The 26,824-nt window shown below is 38.1% G+C and overlaps 1 protein-coding gene across 13 annotated transcripts in view; it reads left to right on the plus strand.

Moving 5' to 3' along the window:
• Nucleotides 1-603: 603 nt before the first annotated feature.
• LOC114303792 (putative bifunctional methylthioribulose-1-phosphate dehydratase/enolase-phosphatase E1 2) overlaps nucleotides 604-26,824 on the plus strand; it is a 49,611-nt gene continuing 23,390 nt past the window's right edge. For 10 of the 13 annotated variants that reach the window (XR_014338379.1, XR_014338380.1, XR_014338381.1 and 7 more), the window contains exons 1-9: nucleotides 604-803; nucleotides 1,682-2,238; nucleotides 5,172-5,471; nucleotides 5,634-5,770; nucleotides 7,509-7,604; nucleotides 7,877-7,996; nucleotides 14,442-14,531; nucleotides 15,877-16,059; nucleotides 16,238-16,393. Coding sequence is in view for 10 of the 13 variants with exons in the window: in XM_082883689.1 (XP_082739815.1) it covers nucleotides 1,701-2,238; nucleotides 5,172-5,471; nucleotides 5,634-5,770; nucleotides 7,509-7,604; nucleotides 7,877-7,996; nucleotides 14,442-14,531; nucleotides 15,877-16,059; nucleotides 16,238-16,393 (1,620 nt within the window). In the remaining 3 variants the exon portion in view is untranslated. Of the gene's footprint in view, nucleotides 804-1,681; nucleotides 2,239-3,526; nucleotides 5,069-5,171; nucleotides 5,472-5,633; nucleotides 5,771-7,508; nucleotides 7,605-7,876; nucleotides 7,997-14,441; nucleotides 14,532-15,876; nucleotides 16,060-16,237; nucleotides 16,394-26,824 lie in introns of those variants that run through there. The other 3 variants (XM_082883693.1, XM_082883696.1, XM_082883694.1) reach the window with 3 other exon arrangements.

A 26,824-nucleotide genomic window follows, 5' to 3' on the forward strand; every position in this document is an offset into this window, starting at 1 on the left:
TGGATGGTAGTGGCGGGTGGATGGCAGGTGGGGGGTGGTGGTGGTGGTGGCAAGGGGTGAGTGGTGGTGGCGAGTGGGTGACAGGTGGGTGGTGGTGGTGGTGGTGGTGGCTGGTGGGTGGTGGTGACAGGTGGTGACAGGTAGGTAGTGGTGGCTGGTGGGTGGTGGTGACAGGTAGGTGGCGAGTGGTGGTGGCAGGTGGTGGTGGGGGGTGGGTAGTGGGTGGTGGTGGCGGAAGACAGTGGTGGAAAATAGTGGTAGGTGGTGGCTAGTGTTGGGTGGTAAAAAAAAAAAACTGAAAACTCAAAATGGAAACACATTTTTTGTATTTTCATTTTTTGGCCAAATTTATAAACTGAGACTGCTGATTTATAAATCAAAAATTTTACCAAACAAGTTTTTATTTGAGTTTTTTAAATTTTTGTAAATATAAATAGAAAACTGAAAACGTAAGTGTTACCAAACGGCATCTAAAGATTTTACAATTTATAAGTGATGATTCAAAATAATTAATTGAGTGCCAATAGTAACACTAAAAAACAAAAAAATGAAATCCGTTAAAAGACAGAAATGCCCTTTTAATCATAAACATTTCCTTGGGTTCTCCGAAACCCTCCTTGCAATACCCAATTCTCGTCCTTGGAAAATCCCTACTTCCAATTTCCCTCTCAAAACTCTCTCTCCTCGACTGTTTCTCTACTCGTCTGCTCTGTTCTGCTCCATTGTCTTCTACAACAGCCTCACTCATGACTCCAATTTGACATAGCCAGGGTTTCTCTTCTTCCCACAAATCTAGCTCAACGGTATGTTCTAAGCCCCATATTTGCTTACACATATACGTATATACTTATCGAACTTGATTGAAAATTGAAGTTTTCTCTGAAATTTAGTTGAATTTATATTGCAATGCATCAATGAATAGAAATTTAAGCGTTTTATTATTGTATTTAATTTTTAATTTTACATTGTTTTGGTGGAAAACCCAGAAAGTAATGGTTGAATTGAAACTGTAGAAAGTACGTAGCTATTTTGTGTCATTGTCTGGATATATCTGTCAAGTACACTTATGATTTAAACATGGCTTAGGAGATTTGTTAATTTATTTTAGTCTAGAAAACTGTCAATGGTTGGCGTATCCGTGTTGTGTCCACGTTGGACACCGACACTCATTGGATACTTTCCCAACACGTGTCAGACACTTATCCAATCGTGTCCAACTATTCTTTAGTTTTTAAGATCTGGACACTCTTAGGACACACTTGGGAGACACACATGTCCATCACTTGGACTCCGGTGAAACTAATTATAAGTTTGAATAAAATAACTTGTGATACAAAGATAAAAGCAAAATAATATAGATTTATAAAAATTAGTATTATATTGTATTTTTTTTATTTATTATCTTTGAATGTATATTCAAATATATGGGATATAATAAATATAAAAAACTAATATATTTTGTGCATGTTCTCATGTGTCATGTCCGGCATTTTTTTAACAATCCCGTCTCCGCTTGTCTATGTCTGTCTATGTCTGTGCTTCTTAGGTTTTTCATTTAAATGCATGCCACTGCTCTGCTCCAGGCAGGCTCGCACACTTGTGCACACATTGAAAACACAATAGAGCTTGTGCAGATCTCCCTCTTTTTTTTAAGGTCATAGCTTTTAATTTGCTTTTCCAGGTTTGACTTGAAACTTACCATGATGGAAGCTCAAAATCCCAATGAGCATGCTGAACAGAACAAGATGCTTCCACCACCGTTGGGTACCTTTCAGACTCGTGAAGAACTTCTTAAACATGTCCGGGATTTTGCCTTGACACAGGGCTACATGGTATCCATTAAAGATTCTTCCAAGGATAGATATGTTACCATTTCTTGTGATCGAGGTGGTCTCTACCGTAAAAGGCTCAAGGCTGGAGAAAACATGCGCCAAAGGAAAGCACCTTCTCGCCTTACAAATTGTCCCTTTGAAGTTGTGGGCAAGAAGGATGATGACTTGTGGACATTAACCATTAAACATGGAGAGCATAATCATGAACCTTCGAAAAGTGTATCTGATCACCCTTCTTGCCGCCGTTTCACAGAAGAAGAGGTCTTTATAATAAGAGAAATGAGTTCTGCTGGTAAACGGCCACGCCAAATTCTCAAGGTATTGAGGCAAAGAAATCCAAATCTGGTATCGGATTCAAGGAATGTTTACAACGTCAAAGCTAAGATTCGCAGAGAGATGTCATCGGGTCAGGATCTTTTACTTCTCTCTCTCTCTTTCTCTCTCTATATATATATATATATTTGGTGCTTCAAATTCAATCTCAATTACCCAGTGCAAGCAATAATTTGTGTGTGTGTGTCATAGAGAGAGAGAGAGAGAGAGAGAGAGAGAGAGAGAGAGAATCAACATCAAAACCTCAAACAATGTTTTTCTCAATATATGTGATCAAGTAACTAGCTAGAAAATCATTTTTCATCCCATTGCACAGTTTAGTCTTGATAAGTTACATAACTGAAAACACATGTTCTAATGCGCAGTTAAAATAAGAAAAATCATGCTATCAATAAGAGGATAGCATGTTTTAATAGGCACTATAAAGTTTGATGAACTAATGTCCAATAATGCCATGTCAAACATAAATTAATTTCCCCATTGCAGAGGATGAACTCAGAAGAATGGATGACAAAACAAGGGGCATCATTACTTTTCAAAAAAAAAGGGGGGCATTGACAAATTAAGGTGTGATGTATAGAAAAAAAAATGTAAATGACACAACACACATAGGATAGAAAATGAGAATGGTAATGAAGGACAAATGAAAGAATAGAAGCAACCTAAGAATATATGTATAACCAATGCAAGGTCTCACTCTCAGCCAATTCCAATTGAGCAATAATTGATGAACAAGGATGTTTTTTGAATTTTATTGAGGAGTCAGACTATTTGACTTAAATTAAAATTAAAAGTTAAAAATAGATCTTTTACTTATTGACTAGTTTGGCAAAATATTGGGCAATCTTCTAGAAGCTATTTAATTATTTTTTGTCATATAGTTAATTTGGGGGTGCGAACCCTTATAATTTTGGGATACTCTTACTAATTGCTAGTATAATATGCGGGTTTTTCAAAATTTTTGGAGGTGTGGCTACCCCCTGCACCCCTTGGATACATCACCGTAAATGGTATCCTTCAGTTGATGTGGCTCCAACCCTACCATAGGGGGAAGCCAATATGATCATTACTGGTTATTTCAAATAATTTCATGTAGTGTGAGATGGAAGTTCCCATGTTGCCAATTTTGCTTCCTTTATGTAGAGGAACATTATGTTTCAATGGTCTGAGCTCAAGCAACTTACGCCTGTGTTGCTAATTCTGTTATCCTTAGTGATGTAGTGTCATCCTTTAATAATAGTTTCATGCAAATATTGTTTTTTCGTTGGTGACCAGTAACTATTGTTTATTATAAACTCTATTATTAGAATCGTACGATTCGGGATTCCAATGGTACCATTTGATTCGATTCAGTAGGTAATCAATTTGAAGAATTTGTGTGAATCGCAAATAGCTATGAATCGTAGGTGAATCGGTGAATCGTGAATCGATTCGATTCACTAAAATTGATGTGTGGCTTTTTTTTTTGGTTCTTTATTGTTGGAAAATGGATCACACAACCTTTTTAAGGTAGGATTACTATATGCCATCTTTTGACTTTCTCCCTCTCTATTTAATCTCAAAACTTAAACCTTAGTCCAAAAAAAATGAACTTTCTCTCTCTACAATATTCTACGATTACATATTCAATTTTATCTAAGTACTTGCATTTACAAAATGATTTTTTTGAAGGTATCAAGTGTGATTTTTGAAAAAGTTTGAAGATTTTGGTTTTTTAACCTTCTAAAAAGTTAAAAACATTGTTGTTGAGTTATTGTACTTGGAAATTGAAAATTTCTCTTTGTTTGCTTTCTTTATTCAAAACAGTTGATAAGAAATAGTATCTAAAAGGGAAAATGTGATGTGGTAAACATGGGAACCAGTGTTAACTTCTTACCCAGACCACATGATCATCATTTAAAATAAAGAGTTGTTTGGGGTGTCTTAAATAAGTACACTTTTTGTCTTTTTGAACTAAAAAGTTGAGGAAAAAATATGGATGTTTGGGTTAACTTTTTGACTTTTTATGAAAAAATGTGTATTAAAAAATTGTTTAAATAAGTGTGTAGAAGAAGATAGGGTAGGAGCCGTACGGAATGGTAGTGGTGACTGACAGTTTGAGTAGATGAGAAAATATTGTCTACTTCTCGGGCTTTGATTGGATGGTGTTGTTTGGTCCGTGAGGGCCCACCACGGGTCCTGTTTTTCTAATCGGAACCGTTCAATGTGTAGAACTCATCGAGTACTATATACTTGTAAAAAATCACGTTGATTGGATATCGATAACTATCTGATCGTATTAGTTTTCTTTGTCAACTGTTAACTATAATACCATCCAATTTTTATACAAAACTGATTTGATCATATAGTTAGCGATATTCGATAGATGTGATTTTTTATAGACATATAGTACTAGACAAGTTCTACATATTGAACGGTTCGGATTATCAAAACGAGACCCATGGTGGGCCCCCAAAGGCCCAACTTTACCATGCAAATAAGTGAATGTACACATGTTATTATTTTTTGTTTTTCCTTTCATTGCTGGTGGCTGATGTGTCCGTACGTTGATGGGTTGGTCGGATTGAACTTTTATATTAATTTACCATTTAAATTAATATTTGTACATTATTTTTTTAATTTTTTTTTTGGTAAATAGTGATAACTTTTTAACTTTTTTAGTAACTTTTTGGCTTTTTGGCTTTTTCAAGGGTTGCCAAACTAGCCCTAATATTTTTATTGATTTAAGTCTAAATATTTCATATTTATTACATATATTTAATATCTAAGTGTGTACATATATTTTCTATGTAATTAAAAAAAGGTGACCGAACCTTTACGATTCACGATTCAGTACAATACCATTTCAATTCACGATTCGAATCCTGATTTGACAACTATGATTATAAATGGAGGGAATGCAGGTATATAATATGCGCTTTGCTTCTTTCTCTCTCCCATTGAAATATGTAAATACTTACATGCTGCTTCAATTTTGTTGACTTCAATCTCTCTTTCCCTATGAAGGCAAGAAGTTGGAGTTGGAGTCACCATCAACGTCTTCAGGGGTTGTCAACATGAATAATGTAATGGGGGTGCGAGCAACACGAGAACAGATGATTGCGAACGGTGTGGCTATGGGGGAATCAATTGGCCAGGCATATGTAGAAAGTGACGCAGTGAAAGAAACAAGGGCTTTAGTGTCTGAACTCTGCCGACACTTCTACACTCTAGGATGGGTATCGGGTACCCGAGGCAGCATCACCATCAAAGTCCATGATGATTCCATCCCCAAGTCCCGTCAGCTGATTGTCATGTCCCCTTCTGGTTTTCTTCTCTCTCTCTACACACACACACACACACACACACACTAGTCTGCATGCATGTCTATCTGGGGTCTTATGTTTTCACTCTGTTCATCTTTTTTTTGGCTTCATCTCTCCTTAGAGTATTTTTTATTATTATTCTGAAAATAGGTTTTGTATGCAGGTGTACAGAAGGAGAGAACGGTTCCAGAGGACATGTATGTGCTTTCTTCTGATGGGTTTATTTTGTCATCCCCTCGTCTCAAGCCCTATCCCCATAACCCTCTCAAATGTACTGATTGTGCTCCTCTCTTCTTGAAGGTATACATTAAATTATTGGTTTTTTCTTTCATTTTTCATTTTGCATAATGAGCATGGAGGCCCAGTGTGCTGCCTCAGCCCTACTTTGCGAACTTGGTATGCTTTACAGTGGCTTTGATGTTATGTTGTTTCTTATGGTCATCTGATTCCAAGTCGCAACACTTGAAACTATTTTTAAGGCCATTGATCATAATTACTTGTTTTTGGGCTGTTAATGTTACCTTAGAATTTGAAGTGAACAACACTATTTTTATGAAACAAACTGAAGTTCATGGAAGTTTTTTGTTGGCATATGGTATTCCATTTCAAAACTTTCACTGGTTGAATCATGCATAGAAAGCATTAGACAACTTCAAAGTAAGGGATACTTGAAATGCCTTGAAATTGTGATAACACAGAATATCTAGCTTTTAATGTTCTTAATAAAGGTTCAATATACTGCATTTCAACATTTCCAAATGTTTACTCTGCTAGAGAACAAGCTGCTTATGTATATCTTTCCATTGGGATTTTTGTTTCTTTTATTCTTCTAGGTGAACTATAATTTTACAGTACATAAATGAGCATCATTTTATGTGAGGATTTTATATTTCACTTGCTAGAAGTTTGAAATATTTGTTTCAAGCTCCTCATTTTTTTGACCGTATCTCCTATTGGCTTTTATCACATGCCTTATTTAATTATGGCGGCAATATTTTTTGAAGTTATCTATGCCTTTATAAAAGTAAAGCAGCACTATCTATTTCTAGGGTTTTGATAATTTAAGGTTATAGTGTATAGGTGGCTGGGTGAATGTGACTGGGGTGTGCAATTGTCAGAGACAACATAAAATGAAGCAGAATTAATTATTCTCCGTCTTCAATGCAGTTTTTTGTTATTTGGATGGTTCGCTATTGTTTTTGCTTGATCTTTTCAATGTAGCAGGCACCAAAACTGTTTTCCTTCTTCATATTTGAGAAGTGACACCTTTGGGATTACTCTGGAACCGGTGTATTGGAAATTTGTGTTTTTATATGGAATTTTCTTTTGGGATAAAAAGTCCCTGGAGGTGTCGGATCCCTTTTGTCTTGATTTAGAGGGATAGGCACATTGACTAGGTTACAAGGGTTGAGCAATCTGCATGAAGTTTATTTTTTTCTTTATTTTAATCTTTTAGCATTCATAGTAAAGTAAGATAGAGGCATTTTTTACTCGGAAGCTAATAAAGTTATCTCCTCCATACCAGTTAGCAGTCTTATTTAGGGAGTCCCTTTCATTACTGAGTAGGGTTTTAGGGTGCCTATGCATTTGTTATGGCAGGATGCTGTATTATGTCAATAGTGGTCTGGCTTCAATCAAATCTTTTTGTCTACAGAGGGTATAGTGGTAACCAAAGCTAATAAATACTATAAACTCAAAGATGTCGTATAGACAACTAGCCGTAGAGTAGTGTACCGAACTACAGGACAGAAGTGACCCATAATCATAGTTTACCTGATTGCACCACACTCCAAATGGATTTATTATTATTATTACTTTTGATTCTATGCTTGTAATTACTTTATATTTTTGCATAGTTTGTTTAATTCATGTCAAAGCTAGTCATTTTTTTGGAGGAATAAAATAGCACGTCTTCATTTGAACGGTAGTCATTGAACCAAAATATCACAAGTTTATCGTTATTTAATTATATTTTTAGCTTTTCTATTTTGGCTTTTGTTTTGCATGTTGTAATGATCCTTTTCTTTATGTTCTTTAGGCTTATGAGATGCGTAATGCTGGTGCTGTTATTCACAGTCATGGAATGGAATCATGTCTTGTAACGATGATCCATCCCTTCTCAAAGGAGTTCAAAGTATATTTTTGAAACTTGATCAATTATTGCTGAGAAGAAAATATTCGTCTCTTACTTTTCATTGTTATTACCTAATTCTATTTTTGTTTCTTAGTTGATTTTAAGTTCTTTTATGTTAAAATCTTTATTACATGTTTGCATCGGTTTCCCTCCTTTAATTTAGTTTAGGTAGAATATACGATATTAAATTATATGACATTTATTTCTTTTTTTTTGGTGGGGGGGGGGGGGGTTCTTTAAAATTTTTCTGACATTGTTCACAAATAATGCAGATTACTCACATGGAGATGATAAAAGGAATTCAAGGGCATGGCTATCATGATGAGCTTGTGGTCCCAATAATCGAAAACACTGCCCATGAAGGAGAACTCATAGAGTCTCTGACTGAAGCGGTATAATTCATTTGTACCTTCAAATGTTTGTATGATTATCTCATTCTTCTCTTCCATATATGGATATTCTTGATGTAATTGAAAGATATTAATGTAGATAAATGCTCATAGAAAGAGACATTTGCTTTCATTATAGGTGCATACACTTGATTCTATTTTCGGCAGATTTTCTGCAGAATGTTGATCAAAACAATATTGTGTACGGCATAGACATTGAATTTTCTCCCCTTGGAAGGTATACATCTGCTATCTTTAGTTGTTACCTAAGAAGCATGGACACGGACACGCGACACGACACGGACACGCCGACACGTCAATTTTCAAAAAATGCAGGACACGACACATGGGAGACCCGAATGAAATATATAATTTTATATATGTATTATATGTTATATACATGAATATATCATTCAAAGATAATAAAAAATGCAATATGACACTAATTCCTATAAATTTATATAGTTTTTGTTTTATTATTGTATCTTAAGTTGTTTTATTCGAACTTATAATTAATTTCACATGTGTCTAATTGAGAGACACATGTGTTTAAGCAATTGACACATGTGCCTCCAAGTGTCCAAAGAGTGTTTGGGTTTTTAAAAAAAATTAAAAAATAACACATGTTTTGAAGAGTGTTAGACATGTGTCAGGAAAGTGTCCAAAGAGTGTCGATGTCCGACACGGACACGACACGGATACATCACCTTCTTAGAAGTGTCCGTACTTCTTAAGTTGTTACTATCTATGAAGTATGGGTACTCCGAAAATATTGCCGTACTCATACTGGGTACTTACTGGTTACTAGTACTTGTACCGATACGACTGCATGCATGCCGGATACTCGACATACGTACCGGGTGCTTTTTGTAAATTCTTTGGCAGTTGGGTACTTTATAGGTACATCAGGAGTACACCAAGCTATGAGACATTGGTGGGGGATACATTTAATTTATTAGAGAGTTCTTATTTACTTGAATTTGTAAATCCTTTACTTGATGTGCTAGAGATGAAAGATGTATTTTTCAATGATGAAATTGATAGAAGTGAAAACTAAAGTTTCAAATTTTTAAATTTTGCTTTGCTTAGTTTGCTTTTGGAATGACACTTTGTTTTGCAATTTCTCCTATTTAATGGCATTAAAATAGCTTATAGATTTTTCTTTGGTATTGATATTGTTGAACTATGATTTCTCTTTTGGTTTTATAATTTCTCTTTTTAGTTTTGGTATTGAACTTTGATTTGTAGATTGAATCTCAAACTATAAATTATAAAAAATAAAAAAAAGTATTGACGTACCCCAGCCGTACCCGTATCCTATTTTTTTTAGGTCTTGCTGTGTTGATGTACTCGCACCCGTGCTTCATAGGTTACTATTATTATTATTATTATTATTTAGTATTTGGGTCATACAGAGGCAGTAGTGAAGAGATGTAATATAGTGACGGTAGATGAAAGTATTAGGGGAAGGAGCAGACCTAGTTTGACGTGGGAGAGTGTAGTAAATAGAGATATGAATCTCCTTAATTTGACTAACCAAATGGCCGTCGATAGAGTCAAGTGGAGAAGAAGGATTCATATAGCCGACCCCATTTGATGGGACTTAAGGCTTGATTTGGTTTGGTTAGTATTTTGGTCATACTGGGGAAATTTGATGGTTTCCTTTGGAGCAATTGCACACATATACACTAATGTGCAAGATTTTCCTGACATAATTTATTGTTCCTACTGATGTTTGCTAAGACGTATCTCTTGGCACAACCAAATGGGGAAGTGTGGGGTTGAAGTTCTAGTTGCAATAGGGGTGCCTGTCTTGCTAATTAAAAAAAAAGAAACAAAGAATATGTATATATATTGAAGAGTGTGCTGTTGGATCTGGGTTGTAGGTTGCTCTTTGTAGGTTTAATGATTCTGATATCCTTGAATACTCATGGTTAAAAAGCTATAGGTGCTAGGTCATCAATTGATTCTGTTAGAATTTACCTACACCTACCACCACCTACTACCACACCTACTACACCTACCACCAATTTACCCTCACCTACTCCTCACCTACTACCCAAGCCCTCTCCTATATAATGAGCTACTCTGATTTGTAATAAAACACATCAATTGTATCTATCAATAAATCAATAATACATAAATTACATAAATTCTTACATGGTATCAGAGCAGGTTTAGAACCTGATATTTTCGCTTCCCCGGCGGGCGGCCACCTCACCTTCGCTGCCCGCCGGACCTCAACCTAGTCCGCTAAGATTTTTTTTTTTTACACATACCTCGCCGGGAAAACCAGCTCCACCGCAAGTGCTCCAAACCGCCTGCGACACTCCGGCATACACCTCCCCGGAAGTCCTCCGCGACACCACCGCAGCATCGAGACCCTGTGATCGTGCTCCTCCTTGGTGGCGTACGACTTTCCGAACTTGCTCTTAAAAAGGCTGAAGTGGTTTTCGTCGTTCAACTGGTGGTCCTCGCCGACGACCTGCCATTCTTTGACTTCGTAAGCAGGAAAGAGATACTGTCATGAGCAAGACCAACTTTAATAATGTATTTGTGAAAACAAACCTCTCAGAATCAACAACTGATGAGGATCTAAAGAATACATTTGGTGAATATGGAACAATTACTAGTGCGGTAGTGATGAGGGATGGTGCTGGAAAATCCAAGTGTTTTGGCTTTATCAATTTTGAAAATGCTGATGATGCCGCTAAAGCTGTTAAGGCTCTAAATGGTAAGACAGTTGCTGACAATGCCATGTTCACCACACACACGGCTGCACTCTCTCTCTCTCAAACAGATTCTCTCTCCCATGTGACCCACTCTCCCACTTATCCTTTTTCTTTCTTTTCCTTTGTTTTATATTTATTTTACTCCATTTGTTTTTGAAAAGCAACCGACACCTCCTCTGGTTTGCACACCCCTCCACCAATATTTTTATCTTTTTTTTTTTTTTTTTTTATCCATTATTTTATTTTTCTTTTATTTTTATTCTTAAACACCCCCAGCTTTAGGACCATCCGACCAGTCACTCCAATAAGAGAGCAGATAGATCTACACCATCTGCTATCACAGCTGTTTCCCATTTCTTCACTATACAAGTTGTATTTCTTTATTAAAAACACAAAACACAAAAACAAAAAAAAAAAACAAAAAAAAAAAACAAATGCAGGGAATTTTTGGCCAGGATGCTTTTGATATGGATTCCAAAACATCCGAAGTGTTGCCAAATTTGTATAAAAAACAAAACAAAATAAATAAATAAATAAATCAATAAATAACATAAAATAAAATCATTTTCTTTTTTATTATCACTTTCTTTTTTATTATCACGTTTCCTTGGTGCTCTTGCCAAAATTCCAAATTTGCACAACAACCCATATTTTATTCATCTCAGGGATCACCCCCGATCACCATTTTCCACAAAAAAAAAAAAAAAAAAAAAAAAAAACAACCATAACAACAAACCAAACCACCACACCAAAAGAGTTGTTTTCTTTTCTGCAGACGGCCGCCAACCGACCTCACTTCTTCGCCTATTCCGCCGGTCTCTTCTTCTTGCCTCCGTCTTGGACGGCCCTTGACGGTGTTGCCTCCGGATTTCCTACGCCACCGAGCACATTTACTCCCTGCTCCTCCACTGCCGCATATGGCGGTCCTTCAAATCGGAACATCACGGTGGCCTTCCGCTTCAGCTCCTTGTTTTCTGCCCTTAGCACGCTTATCTCTGCTCGCGCATCCTTATACATGCGTTGGAGCAGAGCCAGCTGGGAGTTTAAATGCTGCACCTCATTTGTCCTACTCTGCAGCCGGTTCGACAAATTTGTGACCGCCGTCATGGTTTCCACGCATGACTTCAGAGTATACTGATTAGCCTCAATATCAGTTTGCATCGCCATTTTTTGCTCCACCGACCGCATCGGAAAGTTCAATGGAGCAAAACCAGAGGTGTTTGGTTGCGGTTCACTGGCCACCACACCAGTTATTTCTCTTGTGGGCTCGTTCAGTTCTGGAAAGAGCGTGAGCAGGTTCTGGGTAACTGGACGGGAAGAAGAAGCCATGTTTTTGGGTTGCTAAGTGTTTCAGAGAAGGGTTGGTTTCCGGGTGTTTCAAGATTTGCAGAGACAAGCTCTCCGAGCGTTCAGAGGTTTCAGACTCGTATGCACAGCCTTCGCCTCAACCTTGTTTTAAATAGCCAGGGCCAGCCACGCGCATCGCGCGCCTCTTGCCACCAGCCGACAAACGGGCACGCAAGCCAAGGCGCCCACGTGCCTCGCCATCATGTCCGGCACGTCTTTTGATGAATTGGGCACGCCTTTTGATGGCACGCCTTTTAAAAAATTGGGCACACCTTTTGAGGGTGCAACTTTTACAACGGTCCGACATGACCCTATAAACTGTCCCGACATTAATTCCGGTTAGTTTCTACAAGGGTCCGACAAGACTCTGTAAACTGTCCCGACATAGATTCCGGTTAGTTTCTACAAGGGTCCGACAAGACTCTGTAAACTGTCCCGACATTGATTCCGGTTAGCTCCTTCAAGGGTCCGACAAGACTCTGTAAACTGTCCCGACATTGATTCCGGTTAGTTTCTACAAGGGTCCGACAAGACTCTGTAAACTGTCCCGACATTGATTCCGGTTAGTTTCTACAAGGGTCCAGCAAGACTCCGTAAACTGTCACAACAACTGTCACAACATTGTCTGCTACAACGGTCCGACATGACCCCATAAACTGTCTTCTACAACGGTCCGACATGACCCCATAAACTGTCTTCTACATCGGTCTGACACCACCATACAGTGTCCTCTACCACGTTATGACACCCCCATACAGTGTCATCTACAACGTTATGACACCACCATACAGTGTCCTCTACAACGTTATGACACCACCATACAGTGTCTTCACCAACGGTCTGACACGACCATACAGTGTCTCCTATCCTTTTTTTTATGTATTTTCTTGTTTTGTTCCTCTCTTCAAACTCAAGTTGGTTAGTTTCTATCCTCCTTGAGTTTGCGGGGGGCTGTTAGAATTTACCTACACCTACCACCACCTACTACCACACCTACTACACCTACCACCAATTTATCCTCACCTACTCCTCACCTACTACCCAAGCCCTCTCCTATATAATGAGCTACTCTGATTTGTAATCTATCAATAAATCAATAATACATAAATTACATAAATTCTTACAGATTCAAAAGCTGAAGCTGTTATTAAATGGGTCCAGCAGTATATATCAAGCTACCCAACAATAGGAAGCCTTCAAATATGAGCTGGTGAATGATAGTGTTTTTCACCCTTATGCCTAGCATAGTCTGTTTCAATGTTGCCAGTTTGCTCTCAAAACTATATTGCGCATTGTATTCTGCCAGAACTGAAAGTGAATAATACTAAAGTCTGCATCTGACATCTCAGGTCATTTGCCAAAATGAACGTGGTTTTTGCTTCGCTGCATGGTCTTTCTCTAGTGTGATTCCCTATTTGTCTGGTAGTAATATCGTGATGATGGAGGCTGCAAATACGAAGTGTCTGCTGTTGAGCATAACTTAGACTTAGTTTGGCATGCTTAAAAAAAGTCAAAAAGTCACTATCCTATTTAAGTCACATCATCCTATTTAAGTCACATCACCTCTCTAACACATTACTTCAAACCCAACCCAAACTCAACCCATATTTCATAAAAAGTCAAAAAGTACACTTATTTCGGACATCCTAAACAACCCCTTAGTTACATGAAAATTTTAGACTGTGTTTGGATAGATTTTCAAACTATAATTCCACCTCCACATCCTAATGTCATGTTTGGATACATCTTTCAAATTATATTTCCACAGCAAAAAGAAAACTTTGCAGAAAACTGTGTCAGGTGGGTTTTTCTTTTTTTTTGAAATTTGGCTTAATTGGTCGACCGGCCAGTCGACCGGCCGGTCAACCGGAACATGGCAATTTTTTTTTTTTTATACATATTTTTAATAAAATAATATTTTCGGAATTTTTAAAATTTTTTTATGAGTTTTTAATAGACTTTTGAGTTGTATGTTTGGTTATGGGTTGTAACTTTTTGTATCAGATATCATATGTCATATCAAAAACTCCCCACTCAATTTAAAACTCTTTTCAAAACTCATTCACTAAACAATTTTCCACACTCAAATCATAATTCCAAAACTCACAAACTAAAAATACAACTCTATTCTCAAATCATATTTAGAAAACTCTACCAAACGCTACCTTAGGCTCTCTAATTGCACTACTATTTTGATTTTTTTTTTCTTTCTAGTTTTCATCAATTAAACTTACATTAAAGATCTTGTTTGCATTTCTCCTTAGTCTAAGATGCTGCTATGCATTCCACTAAAATTTGCTGCTAATTGGTTTTTGATTTGATATGAAATTCTGTTATTGAGTAATTTAATCTTCATGTTTTTTTTTCAGATTAGAGCTTACCCAAAAACAACAGCTGTACTTGTTCGCAACCATGGGGTGTTTATATGGGGAGACTCATGGATCAGTGCCAAGACTCAAGTTAGTATAATCAAGAAGTTTATTATTATTATTTAAAATTTCATTATCAGATGATCCATTTATTTGGGGCAATTTTCTGCTGTTGCTTAAATCTTGTGGGTACTGAGATGCTTTCAGTGAGTTTTTTTGGTGAATCAGATGAATTAGCTTATTTTAAGATCTTTTTGCCCCCTTTTCAAACATTTGTATTGATCATGAATGCAATCTTTGTATCATATTTATCAATACGGCCATACACATTTGGATGATAACAATGTGGGGACTCCACTATTGTGCCATCTATGTTATTATATTATATTGCCTGCATAGGGCAGGGGTTTGAGGATTTGGATTTGTTTACATCCTAAAGTATTTTCGCAAAGGATTCTGTGACCAATATAATGTAGAAGGTAGATAAACTACTTGTTTATAGTATAAAATATGTATCCTATCAAGAAACGAAGAGCTTTTTATTCTTCATAAAATTTGTCTTTGGTGTCTGAATTGATGATATTGGACTGTAGGAGGGGGGAGGGGGGAAAACTAGCCTTGAGTCAGGGGGATTGCTTTGGAAGAATGGGCTGAGGTGAGCTCTGTTCACAAGAGCACCTTGGGGAAACGACCTTGTGCTTGATATCCACAGCCAAGGCAGGATTTACATTGGCTTTGCTGAAGGGACTGGTTTACACACCTTGAGGAGGCGGACCGATTAGTTGTGTTGACCATGTGGAATAGGGAAATTCTGCCTAGTGGTTAGTAGGACAAAATACCTATAATTTTATATATTTTATTTTACAGATTTTTAGATATGTTAATAGAAAAAGTTTGAAACAATACGTTTGCAGAAAGAAGTGCTATAGAAATATAAATATTTATTTACAAATTAAATCTTAGGGTTTTTTTGTTGTTGATATTTTATTACGTTTTAAGTTCTAGAAATGTTATCTTCTAACTGTCAATGGTGAGCTCAATAAAACGTCATGGACTTCTGAAATATTATGTCTTTCATTTGGTTTCCTAAACAGAAAAGGTTTCAAGTTGTTTTCTAGGAAACGGACTTTCATAGCTGGAGCAAGATGTATTGTTGATTTTCTTTTTCACTCAACATGACAGCAACCTATTGTTATCATCTGCTTTCAGGCAATTATGCCCTCAAAATAGATGTTTCTGTGATATCAGGCCAGAATGAGTCACTCTGTACTTTCATGCAATGTGTTTTATTGTATACGACTATTGCTAATTATTATTCTGAAATTCAAGTTCAAAATTAACCATTCGTCTAAAGCCTCCCAATAAATTGATAGTTCTTTGTGTAATTGTTTTTCTTCCATTATATTTCACTCTAACATACCAGATGTTTTATCAGGCTGAATGTTATCACTATCTCTTTGATGCTGCCATCAAGCTTCACCAATTGGGCTTGGACTGGTCTACTCCAAGCCACGGTTTTGTTTGCAATGTCAACGGAACTTGTAGTTGTGGTGTTAATATGATCAGGGGTCTGAAGGCAAGGACTCTTGGTATAGATTACATGATTGAGCCTTTGCAAGTAAATTCTTGTTGTCTTCTCCCTCATAGAAGAACTTTAAGTGTTTAACAGGTGCCATCGATTTGGGTGTAGGTTGTTAAGTGGTGCATGGACTTAAAATTCACATTGGAATTTGTTTTCTTTTTATCTCTTTGATTAAGTCCCAATCTTTTTTAATCTTATGCTATCTGTGGTGCAGCGATGTATTCTTCTTGACATAGAAGGAACAACAACTCCTATTTCTTTTGTTACTGGTGTTCTTTTCCCCTATGTCAACAATAACTTGGTTAAGCATTTAGCAGCATCATATGACTGTGATGAAACTCAACATGATATTAGTTTGCTGCGTTCTCAGGTTAGATTCTGCTTGTTTATGTTGCCTCATTTGGTAATGACCTTTTTCACAAGCTATTGGTTTCACCTCTACTATTGTAGACACAAATTTTGAAACAATGAAGTGTTTCAACACATTTCAAAATTTTATGTTACAAATGTTCACTGTTTAGTTTTTGGACAAAACAGTGTTGATTATTTGAATAGCAGGTTCTTATTTCCGATCTATATTTCATATCGTTAATTACACATTTTGTATAAATGAAACCCCCGATTAATGAAGAACAAAAATAAATAACAGAAGACAATTTAAGAAAAATAAATATTTTATTGAAATTGTTATGGATTTTGAACCCTTGAATACAAAGTACAATTCTTGGGTTTGGAACCCTTTAACTATTCATCGCCATTCTGCATTTGTAGCGTAGGCTCTTGAGTTCTCTGGATTTCTTTTCTTTCTTGTAACGACTTCTTTAGCTCTTGATTTCTTTCTCTCTCTTTGATCTCCTCACTTCTGATTTTTCTGATCTTTGATTTTTCGATCCCCTCTTGTGTGATGGTCCTCATATTTATAGAGGGCCATCCAAGTGATATGAGTGCCTCATCCTCAATTTGAATTTCAAATTGAATGATAGCGCCATTTGAATTTTGAATGATAGTGCTTTATGATTAATTGTATATCTGATTAACCGGATTGATCTTTTGAATTTCATCCTGTGTGGTGTCCTTATTGTAGGCTCTATAGGTGTCATATTTCGTAGGCTCCACGTGCCATTTGAGTATTTTGAATAATGTCTTGAGATACGATGTCGTTTTATTTATGCACTTCAATGAATCATATTGATTTTTTTAGGAAGTGATTACCTACAACATTCCTATCATAGGCTCTATATGCGTCATTGACTGATTGACCGTATTTGAAATTTTAACATAAATTTGGTTGAAATTTATGTGCCAACAAATGCCCCCCGTGATTTGTATAAGTGAAATTTTTTAACTATGCAAATCATGACAACTTGGTGCTTTTATTTAGGCCTTCTTTAGATCATAGATTTGATTATTTCTTGGCCTTCATCACTTTCGGCCCCTTTGACTTTGTATGCCTTTTTATTTTATTTTATGTCATACATGAACCCCCTCCCACAAAAAAAAAAAAAAAAAAAAAAAAATTAATCCTTTTTTTTTATACATTTAATTTTATGGGTTAATTGCTCTTTATAGTCCATGGGTTTTTTTATTTTTGTTGCATGGGCCCTTTTTTCATGGACTAAATTTTTTTTATGGGTTAATTGCTCTTTATAATCCATGGACCTTATTATTATTTTTTTTGTTGTTACATGGACCCTTTTTGTGGACTTGATCCCCCGCCCCCCTCTTTTTTTTTTTTAAGGTCATGGGTAAGATCTAGGAATTTAATCGGGCCTTTTCCTTTGGTGGGCCTCTTTCTTCATTCCATGTGGGCTTTTTATCAACTTGCTACCACTTTTTTATTTTATTTTTTATTTTTTTTTTAGGATCAATCTTTTTTACAGCAGATTTTTTTAGGTCATTATGGATATTAGGATTTCAAATCCTACATGAATTCTTGCTCTTTGGAGTGTTTCCAATCCTACATAAACTCTTGCGTTTTGGAGTGTTTCCCATCCTATATAAACTCTTGCTCTTTGGAGTGTTTCCAATCCTATAAAAACTCTTGCTCTTTGGAGTGTTTAAGGAGATACTACCTCTTTTCTTAATAAATACTTTATGCTTTATGAAGCTTGGGTAACCAGCTTGGGGAATGATAAAATATCACCCCCTATTTATAAAAGAAGATTAGGGTTTACAAGAAATGCAATTACAAGATGATCCCTGAGTGCTATCCCTGAGTGCATAAAATGATTACAGTGTTTACAGACAGACCCTAGTGTACCTTTCGGCTAATATAATATGCTAACACTCCCCCTCAAGCTGGTGTGAAGATATCTCTCATGCCCAGCTTGCCTACGATGTCATGAAATGGTTTATTCCCAATTCCCTTGGTGAGAATGTCAGCAAATTGTTCACCAGACTGGACAAAGGGAGTACAAATGATACCACTAGTGAGTTTCTCCTTAATGAAGTGGCGATCAATCTCAACATGTTTTGTCCTGTCATGTTGAACTGGATTGTGAGCGATGTTGATGGCGGCCTTATTATCACAGTATAACCGCATGGAGTCCATCTGATCAATACCTAGATCACGCAACAATAATTTGATCCATAAAAGTTCATACACACCTTGTGCCATAGCTCTAAACTCAGCTTCTGCGCTTGACCTGGCAACCACATTCTGTTTCTTACTCCTCCAAGTAACTAGGTTGCCGCCAACAAATGTGCAATACCCTGAAGTTGATCTCCTATCAGTTACTGACCCAGCCCAGTCAGCATCTGTATAGGCTTCTACACGAAGATGATCATACTTTGAAAAATACAGACCCTTACCAGGAGCAGACTTCAAATACCTCAAGATTCTCATGACAGCCTCAAGGTGAATCTGATGAGGAGCATGCATAAACTGACTAACTATACTGACAGCAACCCCACTAATCGTTGATAGCTCCCCCTATCCACAACTTCTCCTCCTTCATCATCCCCTAATTTCTGATTGGGTTCCAGGGGGGTGGCACATGCCTTGTAGCCAAGCATCCCAGTTTCCTTCAACAGGTCAAGCACATATTTTCTCTGTGAGATAAATATCCCATCCTTAGAGCGAGCAACTTCAATTCCCAGAAAATACTTCAAGCTGCCCAAGTCTTTGATTTCAAACTCTTTAGCTAAATATTTCTTCAATAGAGGTATTTCTCCACTATCATTGCCTGTAAGAACTATGTCATCTACATAAACAATAAGTGCTGTAGTCTTACCGTGTGAGGAATGTTTCACAAACAATGTGTGATCTGCCTGACTTTGTTTGAAGCCATATTTAAACATAGCCTGAGTGAATCTCTCAAACCAAGCCCTTGGAGACTGTTTGAGACCATATAATGACTTCCGAAGTTTGCATACTTTGCCTTCTGTTTGATGATCCTCAAAACCCGGAGGAATGTCCATATATACTTCTTCTTCGAGGTCACCATGGAGAAAAGCATTCTTGACATCAAACTGATAAAGCGGCCAATCTAGATTAGCTGCTAGAGAGAGAAGTATTCTGACTGAATTCATTTTAGCCACAGGTGCGAAGGTCTCCTGATAATCAATGCCATATGTCTGAGTAAACCCTTTTGCCACAAGTCTTGCCTTGTAACGCTCAATAGACCCATCTGCTTTGTGTTTCACAGTATATACCCATTTACATCCCACAGGTCGTTTGCCCGGAGGTAACTCAGTCAATTCCCAAGTGCCATTCTTCCTAAGTGCTTTCATTTCCTCAATCATGGCTAGTTTCCATTCAGAGGTAGCAAGAGCATCCTGAAAATGGTTAGGAATGCTAACAGAGGAAATATTGGACACAAACGCTCTATATGAGGATGACAAATGAGAGTATGATACAAACTGTGAGATAGGATGTTGAGTACAAGATCTCACACCCTTCCTCTTGGCAATAGGAACATCAAGATCAATGGACTCGAGAGATTCAAAGTTACCTCGACTCTCATCAGAAGCAGGAGATGGCAGTGGGGTAGCAGAAACGGTCCCGTGTATCCAGTTAACTTGTTTTCTGTCTATGTCCCGGACATAAACATGCCCGTCCGTATTCTTGGTGACAGTGGGTTCTATAGTCCCAGTAGAAGAGGGGGGTTCAAGAACAACCGGTTCCACCATAGGAAGCACAGTAGTAGAGGGTGGTGCAAGAACAACTGGTTCCACCATAGGAGGCACAGGACTCACTTCACACCAAGGCTCCCCCGGAAATGAGGACGGTGACACCGGAGAGGACAAGAAATAGGACTGGGATTCAAAGAAAGTGACATCCATGGACACAAACCACTTACGAGAAGAAGGGTGGTAACATTTATACTCCTTTTGAGTAGGAGAGTAACCAAGGAAAACACACTTGAGGGAGCGAGGGTCCAACTTACCACGAGAGGGAGAGTGATTATGGACAAAACAGACACAACCAAATATTTTGGGAGGAATAGAAAATAAGGACGGAGAACCGAGGAGGACGTGAAGCGGAGCCTGTTTGTCCAAGACCTGGGTAGGGAGACGATTAATAAGATAGGCAGCGGTGAGAACAGCGTCGCCCCAATAGGGCCGAGGTACATTCATAAAAAAACACATGCACCGAGCCATGTCAAGAAGGTGCCGATTCTTGCGTTCGGCCACCCCATTTTGTTGAGGGGTATTGGTGCAAGAGGTCTGATGGATAATGCCATGAGCAGAGAAATATTGTCCTAACCCAGAAGCTATGTATTCCCCGCCATTATCAGAACGAAATATTTTGATAGTGGCCCCAAACTGAGTACAAATCATCTTATGAAAAGTGCGAAACATAGAGAAAACCTCACTCTTATCTTTCATGAGATACACCCAAGTAGCACGAGAAAAATCATCAATAAATGTAACAAACCAGCGATGACCTTTCACAGACAGAACACGAGAGGGACCCTAAACATCAGAATGTATTAATGAAAAAGGAACGAAGCTTTTATTCAAACTGGGAGCAAAAGAAGCTCTATGTTGTTTTCCAAGTTGACAAGACTCACAAAGAAAGTCAGACACATGATGATTTGCGAAACTAGAAGGAAATAAATGCTTAAGTAAATGAAATGAGGGATGCCCAAGACGCCGATGCCACAGCCATAAATCAGCGGGGGTAGTAGAAGACGTGGTGGAAGAATAAGCAAGTTTGTTCGGTTGATCTAGGAAGTAGAGACCATTTTCTGCACTACCACTGTCAATCGTCCTCCCCGTGACAAGGTCCTGAAAAAGACAATGATCAGGAAAAAACGTCACACTACAATTCAAATCTTGGGTAAGACGACTTAAGGATAACAGATTAACAGAAAACTTGGGAACATGGAGAACAGAAGATAGATGTATGGTAGGAGTGACTTGGACTAAACCTTTTCCAGAAATGGAAGAAACAGTACCATCGGCAATCCTAACTTTGTCCTGACCTGAAGAGGGCTTATAGACAGAGAAAAGATTAGAGGAGCCAGACATATGATCTGAGGCACCAGAATCAATAATCCAAGGCAAGGATGTATGACACAGGAAAGCACAAGGAGAAGATGCTAAGTTACCTGAGCGGGCAAAGGACGAGGAAGCGGTACTGAGAGCAGTAGAAGATCGGCGGTCCAACAATTGGCGCAAAGCATCCTCCAGCTCAGTATCAGAAGTTTGGGTAACAGAAGTAGAATTAGACTCAAGGGTATCAACGGCACTAGACTAATGAGCCCGGGAATAGGAACCACGTCCTCTAGATTGGCCTGACCGACCTCCTCGAGAACCAGACCGATCACCTCGACCCCCGGATGGAGTCCCATGAAGCTTCCAACACGTCTCACGAGTATGCCGCGGCTTCTTGCAATAATCACAGAATACAGACTCCTTATTAGCAGACGGAGGAGGCAGGCTGAGGCCATCTCGAGGAGTAGACAGTAATGCGGAACGGTCAGTAGAGACAGGGGACATCATGGCAGACCGGCGACTCTCCTCATTTTGTACATAGGCAAATGCCTCCTGAAGTGAAGGAAGAGTATCCATACTCAGAACTCGACCCCTTACTGGATCATACTCCACATTGAGGCCGGCCAAAAATTTAAAGACCCGTTCCCGTGCGATGAACTTTTTGTACCCGATAGAATCAGTAGGGCAAACGGGCTTATAGTCTTCCAGGTGGTCAAGGCGTTTCCAGCCGTTGGTGAGGAAAGTGAAGTACTGAAGAACAGTTTGCTCCCCCTGAAGTGAGCTCTCAATAGAGCGGCGCAACTCAAATGCCTGTGAAAAATTTTCTTTGCGGGAATAGGTAACAGCCACAGCCTCCCAAACGTCCTGGGCGGTCTCCATAGACAAGTAGCCCTCACCAAGTTCTGGATCCATCGAATGGATAAGCCAACTCATAATCAAAGAGTTGGTAATCTCCCATTGGTCATAACCTGAGTCAGTGGTACTAGGTGCCTGTATCCTGCCATCAACATACCCCATCTTCCCTCTGCTTTGCAAAAACAAAGTCAAACTTTGAGACCATGTTAGGTAGTTTTGACCATTAAATAGAGAGGTGGTGATTTTCAGACTAGGGTTGGGGTTCTCAGTCATGGTAGTAGGTAGAATGGGACTCTCACTCTTTGGTGTTTGAGAAGAAGGGGACACACTGGTGGAATCTGTCATGGATACAATACTACCGAACCCACAACAAAACTAGTGACAATCACAAACCCGGAAGGTGGTAGTGAGATAACAGGCACAATGACTACTATAAAGACATAACAAAAATTAAGAAACCATTTTTTTTTTTTTATATATATATATTGATTTATTTATATATACATGTATTTATATATATATAAATATCTATATCAGGTTATATTTATATATATCAGCATATATATATATATTTATATATGAGATACCAGAGTGACGAAGACGAGGGAGATGAGGACGACGAGGGCGATGACGGCTGGAGGAGATCGACGGGCTGAGGCGAAGCTGACGAGCAGACGAAGCAGACGAGGGCGATGACGGCTGGAGGAGATCGACGGGCTGAGGTGAAACAGACGAGCAGATGAAGCAGACGAGGGCGATGACGGCTGGAGGAGATCGACGGGCTGAGGCGAAGCAGACGAGCTGAGGGACGAAGACGAAGACGATACAGAGGACGGCTGGAGGAGATCAACCCAGCAGATGATCCAACTAGGTACGTTTTGAACCCTAACCCTAGAGGTGTAGCTCTGATACCATGAAGCTTGGGTAACCAGCTTGGGGAATGATAGAATATCACCCCTTATTTATAAAAGAAGATTAGGGTTTACAAGAAATGCAATTACAAGATGATCCCTGAGTGCTATCCCTGAGTGCATAAAATGATTACAGTGTTTACAGACAGACCCTAGTGTACCTTTCGGCTAATATAATATGCTAACACTTAATATAATATGCTAACACTTTATACAACATCTATTCATATATTTTTTTTCCTGGAGCCCCTTTTTTCTCCTGCAGATTTTGTAGTGCATATTAGGTCTTCATCCTTCTAGCATCTTTCCAGTAGAATTTGTTCTTGGAGGACACAAAAGATTCCCTTCTAATCCCTTCATATTTCCAGCAGAAATTGTCCTTTCATATCAGGTATGCTTTCCTTCTTCTTTTGTTTGTCTTTCTTCTTCTTCTCTCTTTTTTTTATTTTTTTAACAGCAGCAGCCCTTTTTTTTTTTGGTTTTAGAATCCGAAACATCTTCTTTTAACAACAAATCTTTTCTGTATATATATATATTTTTGGAAGCTGAGACCTTTTTTTTTTTTTTTTTTTACCCAGCCCTCTATCAGAATTTTTTTCTACATGGGCCTTTTTTTTAACATGTATATAACCTGCGCCCCCCCCTCCCTTTTTTTTCTTCTCCATGAACCTTTTTTATAACCCATATGAACCCATGTGTATAACCTGCTGTCATGTTTGTTAAGCAGATATGGCGTAGATATGAATAAAGACAGCCCATTTTGCTAGACAACAAACCCAAATAGTCAAACAAAGATCCTTTTTGAAGTCAAGACAACCATGTAAAAAACTGCAGCCCCTTTTTAGTTGCTGTCTTCTTTTTTTTTTAAGTCTGTCTGTCACAATAAATATCTGTTTGCTGCCTTATATATATATATTTTGTTTTTGTTTTTGTTTTTGTTTTTGTTTTTGAAGTCATGCAAGCATTTTTGTTGCTAGATCATGAGTTTAAATAGCCCAAGTAACGTCCTTGCTGATACAAACAAAGAGCCCTTTTCTTTTTCTTTTTCTTCTTCTTTTTTGTTTTCTTTGCACAAGAATTGTTGACATGGATGCCTTCCAGCTGATTTTTTTTTTAAACCCCAAAGTCCTTGCTTGTAAACATGAACAAAGACCCTTTTATTTTGGTTTTTTTTTGCAAAAGAAACCTGCTGCTAATGAAGTCTCAGGCCCTGTTTAGAAGCTACAGGCTTTTTTTATTTTTATTTATTTTTTTTAACACCCATACCTGGTTCATGTGTATCATGTTCTTCAATTTTGCATGCAGTAGCCTTCCTTGTATGTACAATTGGCCCCAACAAAACAAGACTTTTTTTACATATTTTTTTTAAAGACCAAGCAATACTTTTTTGCATAAACCCCTTTTTTCTTTGCATCAAATATGTATATAATTTTCAAAGCTAACAATAGCAAAACTTTTTTCTCTTTTTTTTTTGAAAATCGAATCAAGTCCTGCCCCCTCATGAGTCGTGCAAGTGAATTTTAACTGTACAAACCACAATGACTAATTTCTTTTTTTTTTTTTTTTTTTGACAATTATTTTATGGCTTTTTACCTCTTTTGTAGGCAACATGCAAGACTTTAGAGCTATTTTAGGTATCACTGCCCCTTCCATCCCAATGGCAATGATTAGCTTAAATCATTGGCAGTGAATGTGTTCCTTTCACCCCAATGGCTTGAATCCTTGGTAGTGAATAGGTTCCTTTCACCCCAATGGCTTGGATCATTGGCAGTGAATGAGCTTCTTTCACCCCAATAGCTTGAATCCCTAGCAGTGAATGGGCTCCTTTCACCCCAATGGCTTGAATCTTTGGCAGTGAATGTGCTCCTTTCACCCCAACGGCTTAGATCCTTAGCAGTGAAAGGGCTTCTTTCACCCCAATGGCTTGAATCCTTGGCAGTGAATGGGCTCCTTTCACACCAATGGCTCCTTTCACCCCAATGGCTTAGTTCCTTGGCAGTGAATGTGCTCCTTTCAACCCCAATGACTTAGATCCTTGGCAGTGAATGGATTCCTTTCACCCCAATCGCTTGAATCCTTTGCAGTGAATGGGTTCCTTTCATCCCAATGGCTTGAATCCTTCAGAAGGGGCTTTCGTTAATTTCTTTAGCTTATGACATTATTATCGTATATTTTCCTTAGCTGACCCCTCTATTTTTTTTTTTAGGCAACATAGAAAAGACACTTGAATATCTTCGACGTGACGAGAGGGATGTATTGGATAAATCTGGTTAGAAAATAATTAGGCACAAACCTATCATTGCTTTATTGTCACCCGCCAAGTTGGACCCTTATATCCCTTTACATACGGCTTCCGATGACTTGGTTTATACAGGAATTCGAAACTGCTGCGAGATTCTTGAGAAAGGTCACTCTAAATCAATTGGTTCATTCCCTATCTCGATCCTCCGGCCATTTTCTGAAGACCTTGATTGCTCTGAATTTAACATTTTTCTTAGGAGAATGAAAAATGAAAAATTGAAGTAGGATAATTCTTTTAATGCCCGCGGCATCCCTACCCATCTTCAATCCCCTATATGGATTTTTTGATTGAATGACGTTCTTTCTACATTTTCCCCTATTTTGAAGAAGTGTAGGATTTATGCCGCAATCTATGTATCACAATTTTCGTATGCCAGGAATGTCGCTCTACTCAAAGGATTTTTGGAGCGATGGTCGCCAGACACCAACACCTTCCACACCAATTACGGCGAACTTGGGATCTCTTTATGGGACTTTCATCGCATTAGCGGCCTCCCCATCCATGGTGAGTTTTATGAAGAGTTCACCCCTTCCAACGATGTTTTATATTCGTCCAAGACATCTAAGGTGTGCCGTGGTCCTTTCAACATTTATGCCAGCTCTTTTCAATCCAAGAAATTTAATACCTGGACTTTCAAGTTTATTGACGAATCCCCAACTTCGATTAGTAGTTTTCGACAAAAAGACAGAATCCCTGATGATGTGTATCTTTCGGATTTCTTACTAGAATGGCATTATGACATTCACCTGGGAAGGAGAATATTCAAGGTCTTTTGCATTATCTTTTTGGATGGATTTCACTATATTTTATTAAGACTTATTCTCATGGGGATCCTCAGTCAATTTGCCCCATTTCTGATATTCATTTCATGTCATATCTTGGGTTTATTGACAACCAATCGGTTGCCTTTTACTAATAAGTTTCCATTTGTGGAGTGTCAGTTTAGGGCTCTTATCCATGAAGATGAACCATCAGGTATTCTGGTCAACTCTGAAAGGATATCATCGTTTCACCTTGGCTACCTTATATCTTTGAGGCCAGGGATTTTAACTTTTAAAATGGGATTTAATTTCATTTCTGAATCGTACTCCCCTAACTGATACGATCGTCAATTTGGGTTTGCTTAAGCTTGCCCTACACTGCTTGATGTATCTTGTTGGCAGCTCTCTGAGTGGTCTAAATTTTATTACAATTGGCGCCATATGCTACGTTGTGGTACAAAAGTTTCGTTGGAGTTACCACGCTCCCGGTTTACTTCTCACGTAACTATGCCTTATGGCAATTGGTGGTT

The sequence above is a fragment of the Camellia sinensis genome, chromosome 8 (assembly GCF_055761805.1).
Source record: "Camellia sinensis isolate YWXY chromosome 8, ASM5576180v1, whole genome shotgun sequence".
Taxonomy (NCBI): domain Eukaryota; kingdom Viridiplantae; phylum Streptophyta; class Magnoliopsida; order Ericales; family Theaceae; genus Camellia; species Camellia sinensis.